Source organism: Mytilus californianus, unplaced genomic scaffold (assembly GCF_021869535.1).
Source record: "Mytilus californianus isolate M0D057914Y unplaced genomic scaffold, xbMytCali1.0.p SCAF_3, whole genome shotgun sequence".
NCBI classification, from domain to species: Eukaryota; Metazoa; Mollusca; class Bivalvia; order Mytilida; family Mytilidae; genus Mytilus; species Mytilus californianus.
The window spans coordinates 97,863,588-97,886,780 of record NW_026262679.1 but is presented as its reverse complement, the minus strand read 5'-3'; the positions used below and the strand labels follow the sequence as shown (position 1 = coordinate 97,886,780).

The window sequence follows — 23,193 nt, the reverse complement described above, 5'->3', positions numbered from 1 at the left end:
ACAAATAGCTTCTCCACAGTTATGTAATACAATGTTCCTCCTTACTCTTCGCTCTTCCCTTTTTCAAAAGGGGTATAAAATATAGAATGTATTAATAAAATTATGCATGTTTGATGTAAAGCTGACTTTTAACAATGTTATCTACTAACAATAGTTTGTAATATTTGTACTAACAGGGGATATTGGCTAAAGCTAGAGAGGTTGTGCAGTCTAAACTGCCTACTACGATTTACAGAGATAGAAAGGTGACAGCATGTACAAAGTGGGAAATTGGTTTAAAATTATTTGATTTTTTTTCTTATCAGAATGGCAGGTGCTGAGGAAAACATGTCCTTTTTATTTTTTATGTTTAAGTTGTTAATTTTTCTTTCCCATCAATTGCCTATTACATAAGAAAGCAGTGAGATAGCTAAACACACAAAATCTTCAAAAATATCGTACCTTAAGGATAATTATATATCTATTTTTTAAAGGTCATTTTGGAAAAGACCTTGAATTTTTACTGAAATTCAAATTGTACCCATAGTTTGACATAGGTTTTCTATGGTTATGCAACTTTATGAAATATTTCTGAAAACTTGATTAAACTATAAAAACTATATTTTTATTAGATTTAAAAAAATTTTAATATGCAAAATGAGAAGAAATGGATATAAAAAAATTCAATCTAAATAAGGCCATGTATTTTTTAGTTTCCAATTATTTCATTTTGGCTCCAGATGTCCTTAAATCTATTTCTATAAAGAAAGTATTTAGATTTCAGAATTAATTGTAAAAATGAAGGAAAAAATTTTCAAGTTTATGATTTAAACTATTAAATTTTCTAGTCTAGGTTTCATAACCTTTCTATTTTATGACTCTGTGTTGAAGAAATACAGAGAAAGTAGCCATATCTCTTTGTAGCATGTAATTGCATGGCATTTCAGTAGACAGGTCATTAACCTATTCAAAATGACTTAATTTTTGTTGAAAATTTCCTGCATGGTTTGAAAATGGATATCAATTTTTATTTTGTTTTGTTTGAAGCAACCCTTGCTCGATGATGTATCCTATACTTTGGAAGAATTGCCACCATCTCAGGCAGTCTGGATAGAGGTTCATGTTTGTTTGGAATATTAATATTTCAGCACTAGTAGTTGTTTTCACATGTCTTATTAATTATTACTTGACATGATTTATTAACCTGCTTTTGTTAGTACTACATGTAGTTTTGGATAGTTATGTTTGTGGTGTGGTTATGCTTCATTCTGGATAGCTAATGATTATTGCAAGTTTCCCCCCTGAACTGAATATTTAACCTGTGAAAATTCAATAGACTGGTCAGTCAATAATTTGCAACATACATGTGGTACAATCTTTTTGCAATAAAACAATAAATTCTCTTATCCATTAAATTTATGGGGGGGGGGGGAAAGAAAGATTTTTTTGATAAATTAAATTTAAAGAGCACCTAATAACATGCACTAACTACTGTAAACCAACTAATTTTCGCATGTGATTTATTTCGTGACTATGTAAAACTTATCTTTCCTTATTTAACTACATCAAGTAAATTTGAAAATAGCAAAATTAAATCGCTGTGGAGTGAACTAGAAAGTGCTAAACACGAAATTAAGTATCCGCAAAATAAGTTGGTTTGCAGTAATCCTTTTGTTTTAAATCTTTAAAAGGTTATTCAATGAGGTAACTGTACCACATGTATATAGAGGTGCTTTGTGATTTTAGTAGCAGTTTAGCTATTGGTACTTATCATTGATTATGGTGAAAAATATATTCTATCCTGGTTATTATAACCCAAGATAACTCTTGCTATGATGATTTAACATTACCAAAAGTCATTTGTGCTATTTTTTGTCATTTATTCATACATAGAAGTCATCAATTCTTATTTTTTAATAATCATTTCATCATTTGTAAAAAATATGTGATAATTATCTTCATAATATAATGTTGTCAATATTGTCGTCATATTCGAAGACATTTATTGTTTAAAATCTGGGATCTTGTTTTATTATTTAATATTGATGTCAACATCACACTTGGTCAACTGGATTCCGACCTGCTGCAATGTTTTAAAATTGTGTGTTCTGGCAGCTTACCTGAATGTTTGGTTAACTCTGCTGACAATGTTACATTTACAGAACAGTTTAATGTTTAGTTTTATAATTAGAAATATTTGTCATTTCAGGCTGAGGCTGCAGAAGCAGAAGCTGACCTTGATTGGTGGTCTAAATACTATGCCTCTGGTGACCCTAAAAACAAGGACAAATGTGCTAAATACCTTAAGAAAGGCATGGATAAAATCAAGGTAACATTGTCAGACAACCAATGACTGTATTAGTAGGAAAACTTTACTAGTTATTGTCATGTGATTTCTTAGGCATATGTAGTTTCACAAACAAGATGTGACATTTATCGATATCAACGAGTTCTACTTATGTTAACAGTATTAATTTTAAGCTCTATTAATTATTGTGAAACCTCCTCAGTGATGTCAATTGGTCACCTATTGAATGGCAAATTTTTACTCTAAGTAATCCTCCCAGTGTCCAATTTGCCAAAGACAAGACAATGGCTGAACGTATAATAAAACAATGACATTTTACAAGAACAGAGATCATAACCATTACCATGTAGGGGTTGTAATATTATGGCCTGTACTCAAAATATGTTGTTTGGCTTCAATGGCTCTCCAAAATTTGATTGGTTATCTGTTTGATATTGACATAATTCATATATGTTCCCTCAACCTAAGGTAGCAATACACAGTTAGGAAAAAATTTAAAAATTTACTCTCATAAATTTTACCATCCCTTTTTCCTTGCTTTCTTACAAATTAAGCTTACTGTTTGTGTCATACATGTGCATACGTTTGTAATCAGTATCTTCCATAGAATTTGATATCCAGTAGTTAAAATTTTGTCGAAAACATCGTGTAGAAACAAAGTGTTTGTAAATATTACATTAATTTCTGGACCTACGGCCGGTCTAGCTATGAAAATACGGACAGTCAAACAGAAAATAGCCCATAAAACATGTAAAAAATACTCTTGATGTTCTTATAAACCACCTTTGAAGGCTAAATTAGTACTCAACTGTCTAAAAATGAATTTTATTGCACAATAACTTTCATATTTGAAAAATCCACAGGGACCAAAATGCGAAACCACACTCCTAACTGTGTATTACTACCTAAGGTTATTCATTAGTTTCTTCCTGGGGTTAAAGGAGCAGTTTCAGCCCAAATCCAAACTTTGAAAATTAAAATTGGATAAAAATAGTAATTCTGGAGATGTAGGCTACTCTTCTCTGTCTGGCCCAAGCAGTACAGAGGTTTGGAACTTTGAAAAAACAACATAAACCAGTTTAAAAAAATCTACCATGCAATGTGTTTTCAGATTCATTGTTCCTCAACTTTATGTTTACCAAATACATAAGGTTGGGGTATCATTAGTAAGCAATAGCTCACAATTCTACTTGTTTACTTTAAAGTATTATGTTAACTGCAAACATTGCTAGATAAACTATCCAGTTTTTTATTACTGTTTAAATTATTTTTGTTCCAGATTTATGACACAGAGTTGGAGAAAGCTGAAGGGCATGGAGATTTTGCAGATTTCTGTCATTCTTTTGACTTTAGTCGAGGGAAAGATGAGGAAGATGAAGAATGCAATATTGTAGGAGAATTGAAGGTATAAATCATTTGTTATTATAATTATAATTAGGCTAGATAAATTACAAAGTAAATTGTTAGTCTTATTCTCATGAAATCATATAGTTTTGAATGTTTGGAATTTTTTTTACTGATTAAAAAGAAACAAACAGTGCATACATCATTCTATGTTTTTTAGTTTTTTTTAGCTCACCTGGCCCCCGTCATCATCTTCCGTCGTCATCTGCATCCATTAGCTTTTACAAAAATCTTCTCTTCTGAAACTACTGGGCCAATTAAAAACAAATTTGGCCTGAATATCATTGGGGTATCTAGTTTAAAAAATGTGTCCGCTGACCCAGCTTGCCGTCCAACATGATTGACATGGCTAAAATTAGAACATAGGGGTAAAATGCAATGTTTGGCTATTATCTTGAAACTGTTAAAGATAGAGAAAATCTGACAGGGTTAAGATGTTCAGAATGATAAGATCTACCAAATGTCTATTGACATCAATACTGTCAGACAACTTCTTATAGGAGTAATTGCTCTTAAAACGATGAATTTTACAAATTTTTTGCATTTGTGCCCATTATCTCGAAAATAATAATAGATGGAAAGAAACTTTAAATAACAAAAATGATCAGCAAGACAAGATCTACAAATAGGTCAACATGATGGAAACTGTTAGTTGATACCTTATTGAAGTTATTGCCCTTTAATGACGATTTTTCAAAATTTGTATCTTTTTTGCTAATTATCTTGAAAACTATAATAGATAAATAGAAACCTTAAAAAGCAGAAATGATCAGCAAGACAAAATCTACAAATAAGCTTCATGTTGAAATCTTCAGTTGACTCTTTATTGGAGTTTATGCCCTTGCATGATAATTTTTAACATTTTTTTTCCGTTTTTTTGCCTATTATCTTGAAAACTATAATAAATATGTAGGACTCAAATCTATGGCGGGTTCCAAATCTATGGCAGATTCCTAATCTATGGCAAATGTGACGTCATGTCATCCCAAATCTATGGCAGATTTTTTATAATCCGAATCTATGGCAAGTTTTGTAATTTCCTAATCTATGGGGGTTTTTGTTGTTTCCAAATCTACGGCAAATTTTGTGCAAATGGAAAACAATGCAGTACATATGACCAATGACTTGTCTTAAACAAGTGGAAATGTACGGGAGCATGTCTATAAACATTCCATAATGGTCAACCAAATCGTGATGGCAACCAACAAATTTCGTAAATGATGAATTCATATACCTTAATACAGACTTCAAGATTGAAATAAACGTTTTCTTATCTGTGCATGGTACCTGTTTAACCCATTCATTAAACCAACTAGTAAGTCTCTTAACAAACAAGAAGGCAGTTTTTTTATATTAAAGAAATAAATACAAATGAACAGTTTGAATTTTCACATAAATTTGTTTTCATCGTTAATACATCTTTTTTTATTTAATGACGATTTAAATCAAATTGGAATCCGGTAATTTCATCTTTCACTTTATAAACTTTGCCAGCCGTAGACAGTAAAATATTTACTATAACTCTCTTTTCTAAAATATCCGGTACTGAAAACAGCGGTACCCTTATTCAACGCGGGTTTCAGCAGGTACAGCACATTTTGTCCTTCATCCAGATAATAGGCCAAATCTTCCTTTAAACCATCTGCAAATTGTCGTCGAGGGAAATACCTTCATCTGAAATGGTGCTCAAATCTATAGGTTCCACCATCGTTAGCGTCGGCGACGATTTAATATGGCAATATTCAATTGTGACATTTATGTTACTTTTTTCCCCAGATAATTACGCAATTTAAAGATCTGCCATAGATTTGGAGAAAACAAAAATCTGCCATAGATTTGATTTGTTTGACGTTTGTAACGTCACATTTGCCATAGATTAGGAATCTGCCATAGATTTGGAACCCGCCATAGATTTGAGTCCTACAAATATATAGAAACTTTAAAAAAGAAAAATGATCAGCAGGATAAGATCAGCAAATATGTCAACATAGCTGAAATTGTCAGTAAACTCTTAATAGTGTTATTCCCCTTTCATGATTTTTACAAAAAAGTGGCAATCGTTGAAGATGCAGGTGAGCGACACAGGCTCTTTACACCCGCTAGTTTGGTGTTTGTAAGTGAAAAAAGTATAAAACATTAAAACATGTCTTTTATATAGAGATCACTTTAGAGAATCCTTATACTTCATATCACATAAACCTGTGTTTTGAGACATAAACTTAAAAAAAAAACTCTTTTATTGGTGGTCTTTCAAAACAGTCTCTACTATATAAACAGAAGCAAAAGGAAGGGGAAATAAATTATTAATATTTGTGATTTTCTTTACTTTTTCTCTTACTGGTATCAGATTAACTTTGTTATTGTTTTAAGGGAGGATTTAGGGTGTATCCACTTCCCCCAGACCCTAATGAACCAATACCAAAGAAGATGTTTAGTACTCTACCACAGCCAGACCCTGAGGAGTGTACCATCAGAATCTATGTTATCAACGGCAGTGATTTACAACCAGCTGACAGTAATGGAAAGGTATGTAAAGTTTTCTCCCTTTTGATATTATGCTTCATTTCGCGTATGATTCTACCATGGAACAAGCATTATAGGAGGAATAAACTGAAATTCCAAACTAAATATTGCACTGTGTCAGATATGATTTCCAATATTTAAGCCCACTTTGGTGGATTTTGTGATAATGTGCATGCTTTAAAAGACTAGAGTGCAAAAAGTCATGGATGGATTTGATCTCCTGCTGGATACTTGTCCCTTCTATGCTGAATCATGCAGTAATTAAGTGTAGGAGCAAATATAGTTTGGCCAAGCACTCTATTAAGAAGATTAACATGCTTGATAAATAAGTAACATGCCATTTAAAACAGCCAGAGGTTGTCTGGAATGCATAGCAACTCATCCATGGATTTAAAGGCTGTTGATTCAGAAATTACTATTTCTTAAACAATGCGATTAGAACTTTTCCTTTGAATTGGTGAAATCAAAAGCAGAAAGTATATATCTAATAAAAATATTTCAGTATTTTTTATATATATCATAAAAGTAGATTTTTCTCTTCCATTTTAGGCTGATCCATATATAGAAATTGAGCTTGGTAAAAAGAAGATAAACGACAGAGATGATTATGTACCAAATACCACAGATCCTGTCTTTGGGAGGTATGATTGATAACACAATTATTTATGAAATGAATCAGGAGTTTTTTCTGTTGTGAAGTAGTCTTAAGGTGGCTTGTTTACCAAAAGGGTTTGCTGAACTTCTGTGGTTGCATATAATGTATAGTTTTTGTCTCTCCTTGACGGAGTCAAAAAGCGAGACATAGGTATGCTGTTTCCAGCGGCGACGGCGGCGGCTTCAACAATGTATTAATTTGTGATTAGGTCTAGTTCATGGTGAACCACTAGTGGTAGGTCAATGATATTTGGTATGCAGTTGTATTAGCATTGGCACATCTCATTACCATGGAGATTATTTGGCCCCGCCCCCTCAGTCAAGGTCTTTTGACTTTGAAACTTTTCATAGTTTGCATGTATTAGTTTGTGATTAGGTCAATTTATGGGGAACCACTTATGGTAGGTCAATGATATTTGGTATGCAGTTGTATAAGCATTGGCATATCTCATTTCCATGGAGATTATTTGGCTCTGCCCCCTTAGTCATGGTCTATAGACTTTGAAAATTTTGCTAAGTTAACATGTATTAGTTTGTGATTAAGTCAGTTCAAGGGGAACCATTAGTGGTAGGCCAATGTTAATTGGTGTTCAGTTGTATAAGCATTAGCACATCTCATTTCCCTGGAGAATATTTGGCCCCGCCCCCTCAGTCACAGTCTATTAACTTTGAAACTTTTGCTTAGTTAACATGTATTAGTTTGTGATTAGATCAGTTTAAGATGAACTGCTAATGTTAAGTCAATGATATTTGGTATGCAAATTTATTGGCATTTGCAAGTATTGTTTCCATGGAGATTATATAGCCCCACCCCTGATCATGGTTCATTGACCTTGAAACTTTTACATAGTTTACAAGTTAATGTTTGTGTTTAGGTTTGTTTAAAGGGAACCACTTATAATAAGTCAATGGTATTTGGTATGCAGTTGTATTAGCATTGGCACATCTCATTCCATGGAGATTGTTTAGCCATGTACCTTCAGTCATGGTTCATCAACTTTGAATATTTGCATAACTTACATGTTAAAGTATTGCCATTTTAATTTCAACATTTGCATTATCAAAATTACAAAAAGGCGAGACATATCTCTGTGATAACAGTTTTTATTGTTGATACTTATTGTTTCTCAGCAGAATTATTATAAAATAGCATAGACCACATGATAAAAACTTATAAATATAGCATTGATGATTGAACCCTTTGTTAACATTAACCTGTAAAGGCTATTTTAATGCCCCACTTAGAGGCATTATGTTTTTCGGTCTGTGAGTCCGTTTGTACGTTCATCCGTTCGTCGGTCTGTCCCGCTTTAGGTTTAAGTTTTTGGTCAAGGTAGTTTTTGATGAAGTTGAAGTCTAATCAACTTGAAACTTAGTACACATGTTCTTTCTAATTTTACAGCCAAATTAGAATTTTGACCCCAATTTCACAGTCCAATGGACCTAGAAAATGATAGTGCAAGTGGGGCATCCGTGTACTATGGACACATTCTTGTTATAAATCTTATATAATTTTTTAGCAGACTCGACCTGAATAGTCTTTAGGTCATTCATAGTAAAACTTGCCCTAAGGGATTTAAACTCCTGGGAGCTTTTGGTATTTGAAAAAATTCAAGACTTAACTGGTACATGACGAGCTTCTTTTAAGTTGATATTGCACCAAAATCTATTTTTTGGTCCAATATTGAAGGTTGAATAGTGTTTAATGTTCATGTATAACTTGAAAATTTTTCAAAGTTTCTGTAAAAAGTACTTGAGTTTCGATTTTGATTGAACTTATGGCATAACGTTTAATTAACACACACTAGATAGGGTTAATGTTAATTTTTTTTTCAAAATGTTTATTTATTTCAGAATGTTTGAGTTAAATGCTGTATTACCAGTGATGAAGGATCTGACTATTCGATTAAAGGATTATGACATCATTAGTAGCGATGATTTGATTGGTGAGACAGTTATTGACCTTGAAAACAGATATCTGTCCAAGCAGAGGGCAACATGTGGTATACCTCAGACTTACTCGATGTAAGTGTACTATTAATGTGATCAAATTTTTTATCAGCTGTTCTCCCGAACGCTTAAAATATAAGAAAGATGTTTGAATGAGGTCCAAATTTACTCCCTTTGTTTACCAATAATATATTCTTCTATTTTTTGACATTTTAATTTTTATGGATTCGTAAGGTAGTAGGGTTAATACTAAAAAGACTAGGATGAAAGTACAAAGGTAACAACAGGACTGCTATAAATTTCAATTCTTTTTTTTTTGGCCAATTTCCAAGAGAGCTTTAGATAACATTGCTACAGTATTGGGTCAGTGAAAGAATGAAAATTTTATATTTACCATTGAAATGTTCTTAGCTATGACCATCAGAAGCATATGGTTCAGATACATAAATGTCATGCAGTGCAGTATATATTGGACTTAAAAAACTTCAAGAGTCTTTATATTGATAGTTACTGAATTAAAACTTTTGTCTTGAAAAACTTTTTCTGGTAATTGAAGTATTCATTTGGGATTCAATGTGTATGATTATCAGAGAAATCAATTTAAAAACATGTAAAAAATACTGTAAAAAAGAGGTCCCATTTTATTGGAAATTTTTTAATTTTATATGAAAGTTATTTTAAATAAAAGTAAATAGATAATCTATATTTTACCATTGTCCTGTGTTCTCTTGCAGAGCTGGTATAAATCAGTGGCGTGACAGTCAGAAGCCAAAGGAGATTCTGGAGATGTACTGTAAAAAGAACAATATAATAGGACCATTGTTTTATGGAAACAACAGTGTTAAAGTAGGCAGCAAGGTTTACAATATCGCTGATTTTGGTAAGTAAGATATAAATAAACACATCTTAGAGAACTTTCTGGTTATGTCTGTCACAGCAAATAAACAAGGATTTATTACTTCAGGAGAGACTTGTAATGATCCAAAAATGATCATCTCCATATCTTGTGACCTTACCACTTATAATTTTGTTGATCATTTATGAACTTTGATAATTTGTTACCCTTTACTTTGTATTTGATTGTAAGTTTGAGGACTGATCACATCCACTAAAAAGAACTTTTGGTAACCCTATACCAACCTTTTTAAAAGTGTGCCATTTTGAAAGCAAATTACTACATGCATAGTGTTTAAGCCCAGAATTACAGTTACAATTGTAGGTAACATATATATATATTATATACAGTCGACTCTCGTTATCTCGAAGTCAGTCGGACCAGAGAAATATTTTGAGATACCCGTAGTTCCACTCAAACGAAAACCGGAAGTTTGACAGACCAAGGGACACAACTCTTGCTTACCTTGGTAGAGCTAAAATAAATCCAGATGAATATGGGAATGGGATCGATATACTGGTCTCATATCGATGGATTTGTATGTTATGGTCTTTCATTATTATAATAACATTGTTTTCACTTATTTAATTATTTCTTTGAACAGTTACAATTTTTTCCTGTGGCTTTTATCCGAGAGAGTAATTTCCAATCGATCTTAGCGTTATTTAAGTCATTTAAATTTGACAAAATTGTTTATTCTCGGATACAAGAGATTTTAGAAATTTAGATTTATTTTTATTTTCTTTTATCTCAATCTTTCTTTTAAAGAAAAAATACTAAAAGATAAAAGACGCTGATTGAGTAGTTTTTATGTGATCACCAACGGAAGTCTTAATCCCCACTTTATACACATCCAAGCTCATCAGTGTAAATCACGATTAATTTAATTAATTTTTTTTGTAAACATTTTAAATAATTTTTCATAAACTTAAACAATGTATCACTAATTATTTATCATGGTGATAAAAGATAATCTTAGGTAAACACTCGTGGAAATAGAATGTCATAAATCAATACCTTGGTCAGTGACCGGAAATTTAATTACACGTGTATTGTCAGATTAACTCTTCAATCCACTTAAATCCCGGAGGTCATGTTTTGACATATGTGTATTAGTTCGAGATAAATAATGAATTTTGAATGCTTTTGTTAACCTTGGGACCGTAAATTTAGTTCGACTCAACCGAAATTTCGACTCATCAGGAGTCGAAATACATATATTTATATGGAACAAAGTTCGGGACCACGAGAAAACTTCGACTCATCCGAAATTTCGAGTCAACCGAGTTTGAGACAACGAGAGTTAACTGTATATAATCCCGTAAGTGATGTAGTAGGTGTGAGCTTATATGTCTAGTATGGTAATGTATGGTGTAAGATCATGTATTTAATTTTATATGAATAAAAGTTTTGTGTAAATAGCAATTGAACAGAACACAACAAACTTTATTAATCAAAATAAGCATACTGTGGATTCATTTTTATTCGTGGTATACCAATTTTCGTGGGTTTCGTGGGTCACAGCGAACCACGAATTTAAGAATTCAACGAAGAATAGTCCCGAGAAATGTGTATGGAGTCGGATGTTTATTTCCGGTTATGTTATGCTGTTCTAGTATAGTGTTGACTAGCGATAAACATTGTAACATAACATGTGTTTTTATTGAAAGAAGATACAAGTATTTTGATTAAATCAATAATAAATATATCGAATATCGGTAATAATTTACTTTTTGAAATTGATTAAAACTGTTCATTGAAAATAACTGCAAGTTGTTAATTACCGTGTCATAGTTTGGTTTACTGGTGATAAAAAATCAATAGGATTAAGTACGGGGATATTGCCCGTAGGTAATTTTGTTTATGACAGGAACATTTATTTTCACACCTTTTACTTATATGACTGTTAATTATATCGTGATTAGGGAAATGAGCTTTCAATCATAGAGTTTTGAATGCCTTATAAAATTCCGACAAGAATTTATAAATTGTAAAACAAACAAATAATTAGTTGTCTCTGTCCATTATTGTAATAGAAGTTTTCAATGAACACTTTAACCTAGAATGACCAAGCGAGGATTTTGACAATTCAAAACTTTTTCAATGAATTCCTTCTTTTTTGTTTGTTTTATTATTGATGAAACCAAGGAGGTTATATGATCTCCAAAATCAAAAAGAAATCCACGAATTACATATCTGATTTTTTTTTTTTGTAATCAGCGATCCACGAATTTACGTATACCACGAAAACGTCTTTTTTTCTCTACCCACGAAAATAAATGAATCCACAGTAGTTAAATTGGGTGAAAACTTCTATTTCTTTCAAGAGATAGCTACCTTGTGAATAAGGACCTTATACAAATTTATATTTATGACTCTGACTTATACGATTTGTTATACACTGCATCCTTCATGTATAATATATAAGCATATTATTTCTCAAGATGAGATATCTTACAGAACAAAGCATTTTTTACAGGGATAATTAGGTCACTCTAACCTAAATTTTGAATTTTGTGTTCAACCAATAACTATTTATTGTAGAAAGCCAAAACAGATCAAAGAGAGATTATCCAAATGATGGACCAATGGATGAAAGACTAGCTCTTCACGTACTGAATACATTCCCAATTGTCAAGGAACACATTGAATCTAGACCACTGTTTAATCCAGTCCAGCCTAACATTGAACAAGTAAGGAACACAATGGATCCACTTTTAAGCCAGTCCAATTTCATGTTCTCAGATAATACATATATTGTAACTACAAAACTGTTCAATTGTAACATGAATTTATTGATGGTTTAGGAGCTCACTGAAATAAAATTTCTCTAAGAACCTACAACACTGTTCAATATCATAGATTTATTAGTGGGTCAGGAACACACTGAAATAAAATTTCTCTAAGAACCTACAACACTGTTCAATTATATCATAGATTTATTGATGGTTTAGGAACACACTGAAATAAAACTTCTCTAAGAACCTACAACACTGTTCAATTATATCATAGATTTATTGATGGTTTAGGAACACACTGAAATAAAACTTCTCTTAGAAGGTGAGGAAGATGTAACTGCTAACTAGACCAATATGTTGGTAACCAAATAAATGTTGAACAGGTAAAGAACACATTGAATATAGTAGTGCTCAATATAGTGAAATCTAATAGTATACAGATAAAGAACACAATAACTGCAGAGCATGGCTGAATCCAATACAACATGGTTAAAAACTATGTAAGGAGAGAATTACTCATATAAATACATTGTAATATTGTACATGAAATTAATGACTTGAAAATATACTGTTGTTGATTCTGATTATGCACATATATATTCAGATTCTTAGTCGACAACAGTATATCAAGTTTATTTGTGAAGAAAAAAAACCATATTAATTCTAAATATATGACAAAACTTATGTGTCAATTAATTTTCAGGGACGAATACAGATGTTTGTTGACATATTTCCTACCTCACTTGGACCACCTGGTCCACCATTCAAGATAGAGCCTCGTAGAGCAAAAGAGTAAGAAATTCATTTCATTTGAACCTCTTGCACAATATATTGGCCTTTTACAATGATGGATAAATACAATCTGCCTTTTTATTATCAGAATTTTGGCAGACCTTATTTCGAAAGGATGGTCAAACATTGATAAATGGGACAGAAAAAGAATAATGTAGTACATTTCGAAGATATATGCAATGATTTAGTGACTGCAACAAACAGATAGACATAACTATCTTGCATGATAGTGATATTCTTACTTAGGCCAGGAGAGACGAGCTTTTGGGTTTCCTATCGTTTGAGATGAAGTCAACTTACAGTACATTTTATTAGTTAAAGGGAAACAAAACTCTCAAATAGAAGAACTACAAAAACAAAAAGATAACTATTGATGCTTTTAGATATTGAAATACTGATGTCCCACCAACCCACATTAAGTTCTTAAGTTCTTACAAGATTTTGATTGAATTAAGTTCTTACAAGATTTTGATTGAATTTATGTCAGGTTTCCATTAACAATTATTTGAATGAGTTTAAAAATCCATACCTGATATATTTGTTTGTTGGAGTAATGTTCCTTAGAAACAACGCCGTGGATAAAAAAGAAAAAGGCAGAAAAAAAAACAGTACACCAAACATAACATAGAAAACCAAAGACTGAACATTTTTTTTATAGGAGTTATATCCCTTGTAAATATAAGTGATATGGAAAATTTGAGTATATAGGTGGGGTCATTGGCTACACTGTGGCAATCTTGTTGATTCTCATATTTTTAAAAAGGCAAAGTCTTATTGATTAATTTACTTCTTTAGATATGTCCTAAGATGTATTATATGGAACACAGTAGATGTAAAACTTGATGAGACATCCCTGGTGGGAGAATCTATGAGTGATATTTACGTCAAAGGCTGGGTTTCTGGAATCGATGAGAAACAGAAAACAGATGTTCATTACAGGTTAGTATGAAATTTATACTAGCAGATAAAACTGCAAACCAGCTTGTAAAGAAGTATTTTGTGATATAAAATTGAGAATAGAAACGGAATGTGTCAAAGTGACAACAACCCGACCATTCAGCAGAAAACACTCCAAGGCCACAATGGGTCTTCAAAAACAGAAAGAAAATCCTGCACTTGGGGCAGGCTTTAGCTGGACCCTAAACAATAATGTATACCAGTTCAGGGAAAATGGATGGCACATATTTTAATACATTTTCTTTACTTACTATGGATTTACTAAGGTATCAATAAACCATGAATTTAAATGTTAAATAAAAAAAAAACATTTTCTATAAGCTTGTCACGAAAACCAGTATCAATGAAAATACAATTTTTCCTTAATCCACAAAAATTGGTACCCATCAAAATAAATGAATCCACAGTATGCAAGTTTATAATTTTGTACTTCAAAAACATTTTTACAAAAGAAAACATATATATTTTTAGATAGTTTGCCAAAGGCAGCACTTACAACATCATTCGTAGTAATGCATATCTAATGCATTAAAACAGTTATTATATGATTTTAAGATCATACAAAAGAAACATAAAAAAATATGATGTGTTAGACAAAACTGGAACCTTCGGTTTTCACAAAAATAGTTTTGCTACAACATTCAGTAAAATAAAAATTGTCATCAATTTAAAGATACTTTTGTTTGTATTACAGATCGTTAGATGGGGAGGGAAACTTCAACTGGAGATTTGTCTTCCCATTTGAGTTTATCCCTGAAGAACAGACAATGGTTATCAAGAAAAAGGTACATTACTTTTACAAAACAAAGTACATACCTATTTGTAACGTATATCAAATTGGTTTTTGTTGTCAAAATTTAGTTCTTGTGGTTAATGTTAAAACTGGTCAAGGGAAGATTACTTTATTTTAAAATATCTGTTTAGAGCCTGCATTTTAGTTTTTCATCTGTTTTTGGAAAATAAATCTTCATTATATATTTTTTTCAGGAACATTTCTGGAGTTTAGATGAGACAGTACAACATCTTCAACCCATTATAATGATGCAAATCTGGGACAATGATATCTTTAATCCAGATGACTTCTTAGGTAAGCCACATAAAAATTGATGCATTATTAATCATACACCAGTCATAGACCAGATGTGTTATGATATACAGTTGTCTGTTTGTCAGTCCACACATCATATACTTTGATGAAATTGCATGAAACATGTTTGAAATATTGCAATTTATGGAAGAAAGCTACCTTTTAATTAAAAGATGTGCTTAATGGGTCATCCTAGTTCAAGGACTTTATAACAAACAGTTTTAATGCAATTTTCACTTGCTGTTGTTCGGATTGGTAAAAGTATACAGCTTCCTTTTGAATTTGAAAAGTTCAGGTTTGTCAATTCAGAGTTATGTAACTTGAGCCTTCAGGTTTATGTTAGTTTTTCCCATGTCTCCCACTAACTCAATTATTCAAAGATTGACTTACCTAAAGCTTCACATGTCTCCCACTAACTCAATTATTCAAAGATTGACTTACCTAAAGCTTCACATGTCTCCCACTAAATCAATTATTCAAAGATTGACTTACATAAAGCTTCACATGTCTCCCACTAAATCAATTATTCAAAGATTGACTTACCTAAAGCTTCACATAATTGTTAGGAATTTTTAAAACAAAAAAAATATTTTTCATTCCAGGGTTATGCGACTTTTAAGTGTCAGATTTAAGGCAATATTTGTACATGTCTCACACTTACTTGAGTATGCTTGGATCGATTTACTTTTAAATATGTATTGGTTTTTGGATTGGTTAAAGTAAACTCTTATTTTGAGCATTTTCCATTTCAACCATCAAATTTAAGGCAATTTTGATATGAATAAGAATATCCTCCTTCTGCAGGGTCATTTCACTGAGTTCTGAGTAAAAACCTTCAGCAAAATTCCATTTTGTTCTTGAACAATTTCAATATGCATGTGACAATGTGACAAGACGTATCTTATGCACTTGACACAGCTGTTTATTATATGGTCTTAGGGTTTGTTTTTATTTGCATCAAATTGATAATACAATAAAAAATATTTGCGTTGCGTGTAGTTAGGGAAATTATCTAACAATTTACAACAATTTCTGTTGAAAACTTAAACAAAAGAGACATGGAGGACTTAATTACAAGTTGAAGAGGAAATAATAACTAGCACATTTATTTGGCTATAAGTATGATATGAAAACAATATGTCACTATGAACAAATGATTGCTTTGGTGTGAACATCATAATCTAAATGGTGATTTCATCACATCACTCTTTTTATTGTTTTTTTTTCTGGGGTCCAGACAGATTATTTCATTAAATTATCCTATTTTTTAGGACCAATAACTTGGTGACATATATTTTCATTGAAATCTTTGGTAATATATCATTTATTGCACAATATATCTAAATTTGAAAAAAATAACAATGTGTTTTCATCTTGATATGTGTTGGCATCTTTTACAGTTGCTAAATAAATTTTGATTAAATTACAGGAACATTATCTCTTAACTTGAATGCAATGCCTAAACCAGCAAAGTCCAGTTCCAAGTGTCTGTTAGACAGACTTCCAGACTTTAACCCACAAGTGGAACTAGTTTCATTGTTTGACCAAAAACGTCTCAAAGGTTACTGGCCTGTTTATGGCGAACAGGTGGGAGAAAACGGTGAAAAGACAGGTCAAAGGGAACTTACAGTAAGTGTAAAACTACTATAAAAGACAAGCTAGCAGACGTTTATAGTATTTAGAAAGTTACTATAAAAGACAAGTTGGAGGGTACTAACAATTCAAAGAAAATTACTGAGAAGACAGTAAGGGAACAGTAAGAATCACTATGACAGTCATTTTTATATTAATTTTCATTGCATATAAAATAAATGTGAAATGACAGGTGTGAGGTAATTTACAGCAAGTAGAAAATTACTTTGAAAAGACAAGATGGAGAGTATTTACAATAAGTATGAAATTACAATAGAAAACTGGTCAATAGGGAATTTACATAAAGAAGAAAATTCTAGGTCTAGTGAATTTGCAGGTTGTAAAAATAACTGAAAGGACAGGTCTTATAAAATAAAAAGATACAGGGAGAGCTGTCGAGTAGTCAGGACAGACAAAAAACATGAGAAAATACAATAAAAAATCTACTTAACATACAGATTTCAAAGGATTTTAAAAACAACAGATTCAACACTAAAAACCTAGGGCTATCTCATGTGTTATAGCATTGTTAATAATTCCCTGTTCTATTTAGTACAAGGATCTGTCATGCAAAAGATTTTTCAGGAAGTAGGAAGCTACTATTTTTTGTTTCGGCTTCAAAAATCAATAGTAAAGATTAGTATTAACCGCATACTTTTATACATAATTTATTATTTGATATTTTCATTTAACTAAGATAATGCTCAGGTTCACTTAAAATTTGAAATAGATATTGATAAATCTTAAGCTATTATACTTGTAATTTGCTGAAAATAAATAAAATTGTAAGAAGTAGATGCACAGCATTTATGACTTTTTTTTAATTTCAGGGAAAAATAGAAATGGAATTAGAGTTAGTAACAAAAGCAGAAGCAGAGGAGAGACCATCAGGTCAAGGTCAGGAGGAACCAAACATGAATCCTCATCTGGATCCACCAAAGTAAGTTGTCGTTTAACAATAAACATACAATCAAGTGTGGTAATTTTGTTTGTCCAGTTCATTTGTGTACTTTGTTGACTTAAATGTACATACTTAATGACTTTGTTGACTTAAATGTACACACTTCTACTTTGTTGACCTAAATATAAACACTTAAAAACTGTGTTGACTTAAATGTACACACTTAAAGACTTTGTTGACTTAAATAATGTAAACATTTAAAAACTTTGTTAACTTAAATGTACACACTTAAAGACTTTGTTGACCTAAATTTACACACTTAAAAACTTTGTTGACTTAAATGTACACACTTAAAGACTGATATATTCACTGAAAGATGGAAGAAATTATCAGTCAGCATCATTGTTGTAGTTACAAATATCAATTGTAAAAAACAAATTATTCAGTTAATAAAGGAAATGAAAGCATTCAATAGCTAAACAGCTGAAACTTGAAAAAATATGAATTTTATCAAACTTTATTTCAAGCAGCAACTATGATTTTTGCATGGATAAAAAATGTCAGATGCAAGTTATTACTTTTATCATTAATTTATTTTACAGACGTCCAGAAACTTCCTTCTTTTGGTTAGCGTCACCATGGAAATCTTTTAAGCATATTATTTGGCGTAATTACAAATGGTGGATCATCGGTTTCATTGTCCTAGTCTTGATTCTTCTCCTGTTATTCCTGTTCATCTACTCACTACCTGTAAGTATTACCAAAAAAATATTATCATGTATGGTAACTTGCATATATACTGGCATATTTGTGAAACTTTAAATATTCATTCAAAAGGTTTTCAAAATATAGGAATAACTTGCTTAACTAATTGTACATTTCTCCAAAGTATTTATTTGAAGAAACATGAAAAGGTACAAAGCTTTAGGTGTTTGAAAGAAATATACATGTCATACATGGATTTTACATATTCTGTCTCTGTTCCGAGGTTTATCGCTGTCAAGTCAACATCCGGTATAAGGATAACATGTGCCAGTTAACTTTCCCGTTAGAAAGTTATTGCATTAATATTGAGTATATAGATATAAGAAGATGTGGTATGAGTGCCAATGAGACAACTCTCCATCCAAGTCACAATTTGTAAAAGTAAACCATTATAGGTCAAAGTACGGCCTTCAACACGGAGCCTTGGCTCACACCGAACAGCAAGCTATAAAGGGCCCCAAAAATGACTAGTGTAAAACCATTCAAATAGGAAAACCAACGGTCTAATCTATATTAAAAACGAGAAACGAGAAACACTTATGAACCACATCAACAAACCATCAGGTTCCTGACTTAGGACAGGTGCAAACAAATGCAGCGGGTTTAAACGTTTTAATAGGCGCCAATCTTCACCCTACCTGAAACAATAGTGTAACATCACAACATAGAAAGACACACTATAAAATATCAATTGAAATGGCTTAACTCAATCAAAAGACATATTAACAAAAACAAGTGAACATACACTGAACGAATAAATTTGATATATGACAATGTAAATACAAAATTAATAAAACAAGGGGGTTAGATGTAAAACAATATCAGAAAGACAACCATAACCTTAGACAAAATGCCGCCATATAAAATAACATACACAGGTAAATAAAAATAATTTTGTTGTAAGGTATACATGGAGTACAGAAATAATTTTTATAAAATAAATAATTTTGTTGTTCCTAGTAGTACACACTTAAGTCCTTTGATGATCCAAACTTCAAACGTATCACTGATATTTAACCGATCCATATAAATATACAAGTTACTGACAGTGAACGGAACAAACATAAACATATGAAATATCTGTTTTCAAATTCCTTACCTTTGATGGCCTTTCAATGTTACCTTGACTGGCTCAATTGCCTTAAGTTACAAAAATAAAAGAGGTTAAACACAGTTAGAAAAAAAAAGGTCCATCTAGCTCAAACTTATTGTAGAAGCCCTGATGCTAAATTCAACAAATCATATATATTTGATTAGAAACTAAATTGTGTACATTTTTCTTTTTCAGGGGGACATTTCTGGGAAGATTATTGGCAATTGATGATAATGTCTGAATCACCTTGGTTTGAACTTTTGAAATGTTATAAGTGGTACAAGTGCTGTGATGGGTAAAACACAACAGTGAATTTGAAAAGCAGCTATTGTGTTATTCAATTAGTTGTAACGACAATGTGGTTTTACTTAAAAAAAAATTGCTGTTGATCATTCATGTGAGATGTTATACTTATGGTACCATTAGACCAGAGACATATAATACAAGAGATTTTATGATATTTTGTCCTGTTGAGAATCTCTTGTATTATATGTCTCTTAATAGACTGATTGAATTGTTCTAGATCCTTTATGATTGTAAATTTATGTATTCCTTTAAATGAACATACATTTGGAATATATTTTTAATTATAAAAGATTGACTGCTTAATAGTTAAGTACAGGCCATGGATCTAGATTTTTTAAAAAGGGGTTCAGTCTTATATTGTATTATTGAAGTTCTTAAATTTTCATGCATCAGAGGCAGATATAAGGGGGGGTGGCAGGGTGCCCGGGCCTCCCATTAGGGAACTATATTTATGGTTAAAGCAAACCTATACCTGTTTCACTCCAAACGTTGCCTAGTTTGGGGGCCTGAGCCCCCTATTTTCAAAATCCTAGATCCACATCTGTATATAACTACCTACTTACTTTGTGTTAGCATTGAGCTTATGTATTGATTGTTTTTATCATTTTTATCTTTTATTTTTTTCCATCTGGGTCAAAAAATAAAGACCTTATCTATTGAAATTTAGTATTTCAATTTTGTTCCTATCAACTTGTCCTCATGTAACAAGTCTATGTGTAAACTGTACATATTTCGTTTAAATGAATCTGGAAGATCAATGTGCACTGTCGGAATGTAGGTACGATTGAACATAATGTTATAACATAATGTTTGTTGCTTATTAAATAAGATAATTTATTTTTATATGTTTCTTTTCTTTTTTAATAGAAAACAAAATAATTCTGAATCAAAAGTTACATCAAATACTACTTGCAGAAATCAAATCTGTTATTAAAATATTTCTCAAAAGTCAGATCAAATTTGTTTACACATACATGTATATCTTATTACCTTATTTAAATACATAAGGTTCAGTTAATATGATATAATAATTGTTTTTAATTTACTCTATAAAAAATCTATTTAGATTTTATTGAACATTTATTTAGAAAACTAGTCAAAAAATATTAAACTTGTATTTTCTGTACATTGAATAAAATGAAATCACAAGTATCCCTATCTGTTGTATTGCAATTGGCATTCTTGATATTAAAAGCTTTTAATATTCTTGTGAAACATGGCATTGGTTTTTACTATTTTATGAATTTTTGAATGATTGTTTTAGAGGAAATATGTGGCATGACAACGAATAATGTTATGTGTTTGTTAAATATATTTGATATACACAATCTAACTTTTTGAATATATTTTCATATTTTGTGATATTTTATGGGGTCTTTCTTTGAAGATATTGTTATGGGACAGTTTCACTATGCATATATGTTATTTTATTAATTTTTTTATTTTTTTCACAAAGTAGTACAAATGTAATATAAATGTTCCATTTGAAGTATGGCAATTTTAAAGTCTAAAACATTACTGTTGTAATTGTACAAGAAATTTAAATGGTTCCCCTTCAAATTTGATTGGCCACAGCTATGTCTTCACCTGCTTTTGGTGAGTATTACTACTATCCTCTTTTACCCTTTTAGTGGTAGAATGCACCTTTTCTTCTGAAATTGTTTACAATTTGAAGTTAGAAATTACATATAAATCAAGAGTAAAATATGAACATGCCCTTTTTGGTCCAGGTCCTTGTACCACCATTTTTTGAGTGAAATTGTTACTGTTAATACATGGAATTAAGCAGGGTTAAACAAGATAGAAAAAAAGTTGTTAATAAATGGTGCTTTTGGAGATTGTTTTTGTCATGTGGCTGTGCTGTTATACTTCAGAGCTGGATACACATGTTTCTCTCAGAATTATAATTTACTTCCTGCTTTCAGTTTATCTAACACATACAATACTCCATAGCTTGATAATCTGTGATATCTCATTGTTTGAAAAATTAAAATAACCATACTTAAACCTCAAAATTTGTAATTATGCTCATTTTTTTGACTACTTCATTGTTTTATTATGGTTGACAATAAACTCATGGGAGTGGACCATAGCACATCGTGTTGGATTTTAAAAAACATTAAGGCAATTACTTAACTTTTTTAAAAGATATTTCAACAAATAAGAGGAAATAAGTAAAAATTGCATTTTATTATTAAAAATAAATTTTATTTCAGCAAGTTCAAATAACTTTCTAGAATTTTCTGTGGCAGAACTTTATATGATGTCACAAAAGTTTATTTTTGTTCTTTACATCTTCAAATTCCAAATACATGCCAATAAAGTTTTCTTGGCCTTATATATCTTCTGCTACCACATTTAATTTAACCATTTATTGTTCAGATATTATTAGGCACAATGCTTGTATTTGTTATATAAATCATAAAGTGCAATTGTATCTTTAGGACTGTTTTTTTAGATCTTTAGTTATATACTTTGATATATACTTTGTAGATTAATTTATATATATAATCAAATAACAATAAAGTTGTTCTGTTATTGTTGTATTTATTTATAAGTAATTATAACTTGTTGTTATCTCCCTTCCCTGTTACACAGAATACCTCACCCATAGTCAGTTTTGTTCTAAATAAATATCAAATTGGTCTGAAAAAAAAGTCGGAAGTGTAGTTGCTGAGAAAAAGAAATTGACCAAAGTTTTACATAGTATGAACATTACATATAAACTACAAGCAAAAAGTGAAATAGCAGTTGACCTGAAAATGTATAGCGTACATGGATGATGCTTGGTACTTAACATTTAAGGTTTGTATATGTATTTGTTTAACAGGAAGTGGAACTAAAACCTACCTGCTGCTGAGAAATACTGTAATGGAAATGTATCTTAGTCCGAGTGATGGTTTCTTCTTCCCGATTATGAGTCGGACTCTGCAATTGACTCAGGCACATCTCAAACAGATAGTTTCACAGAGATGAATTAGAATTCTCTCTCTACTAGCATAAATCAGACTATTGGTTTTCTCTTTTGAATGGTTCTCATTTTGTCGATGCCAGGGCCTATTAAATCTTACTATACAGTGTGGGCTTTGCTCATTGTTGAAGGCCATATGGCCGCCATTAGGTAGTTAGCAACAATAATATTGAGTATCATTAATATCCTCAGACACAACTGTTAAGATATATTTGTTACCTTGAACTTGATACAGACA

General features: G+C 31.2%; 1 protein-coding gene across 9 annotated transcripts in view; it reads left to right on the top strand.

The window, feature by feature from the left end:
• LOC127733285 (myoferlin-like) overlaps positions 1 to 22,522 on the top strand; it is a 100,723-nt gene extending 78,201 nt beyond the window's left edge. For 7 of the 9 annotated variants that reach the window (XM_052242628.1, XM_052242626.1, XM_052242627.1 and 4 more), the window contains 16 exons: positions 177 to 245; positions 2,189 to 2,308; positions 3,567 to 3,692; positions 6,062 to 6,217; positions 6,764 to 6,855; positions 8,723 to 8,893; positions 9,553 to 9,698; positions 12,258 to 12,406; positions 13,155 to 13,243; positions 14,039 to 14,182; positions 14,895 to 14,985; positions 15,188 to 15,287; positions 16,717 to 16,916; positions 17,750 to 17,859; positions 18,423 to 18,570; positions 19,874 to 22,522. In XM_052242628.1, coding sequence (XP_052098588.1) covers positions 177 to 245; positions 2,189 to 2,308; positions 3,567 to 3,692; positions 6,062 to 6,217; positions 6,764 to 6,855; positions 8,723 to 8,893; positions 9,553 to 9,698; positions 12,258 to 12,406; positions 13,155 to 13,243; positions 14,039 to 14,182; positions 14,895 to 14,985; positions 15,188 to 15,287; positions 16,717 to 16,916; positions 17,750 to 17,859; positions 18,423 to 18,570; positions 19,874 to 19,906 — 1,944 coding nt within the window. In that variant the 3' untranslated portion in view covers positions 19,907 to 22,522. The remainder of the gene's footprint in view (positions 1 to 176; positions 246 to 2,188; positions 2,309 to 3,566; positions 3,693 to 6,061; positions 6,218 to 6,763; positions 6,856 to 8,722; positions 8,894 to 9,552; positions 9,699 to 12,257; positions 12,407 to 13,154; positions 13,244 to 14,038; positions 14,183 to 14,894; positions 14,986 to 15,187; positions 15,288 to 16,716; positions 16,917 to 17,749; positions 17,860 to 18,422; positions 18,571 to 19,873) is intronic. The other 2 variants (XM_052242632.1, XM_052242631.1) reach the window with 1 other exon arrangement.
• The last annotated feature ends 671 nt before the right edge of the window (positions 22,523 to 23,193 follow it).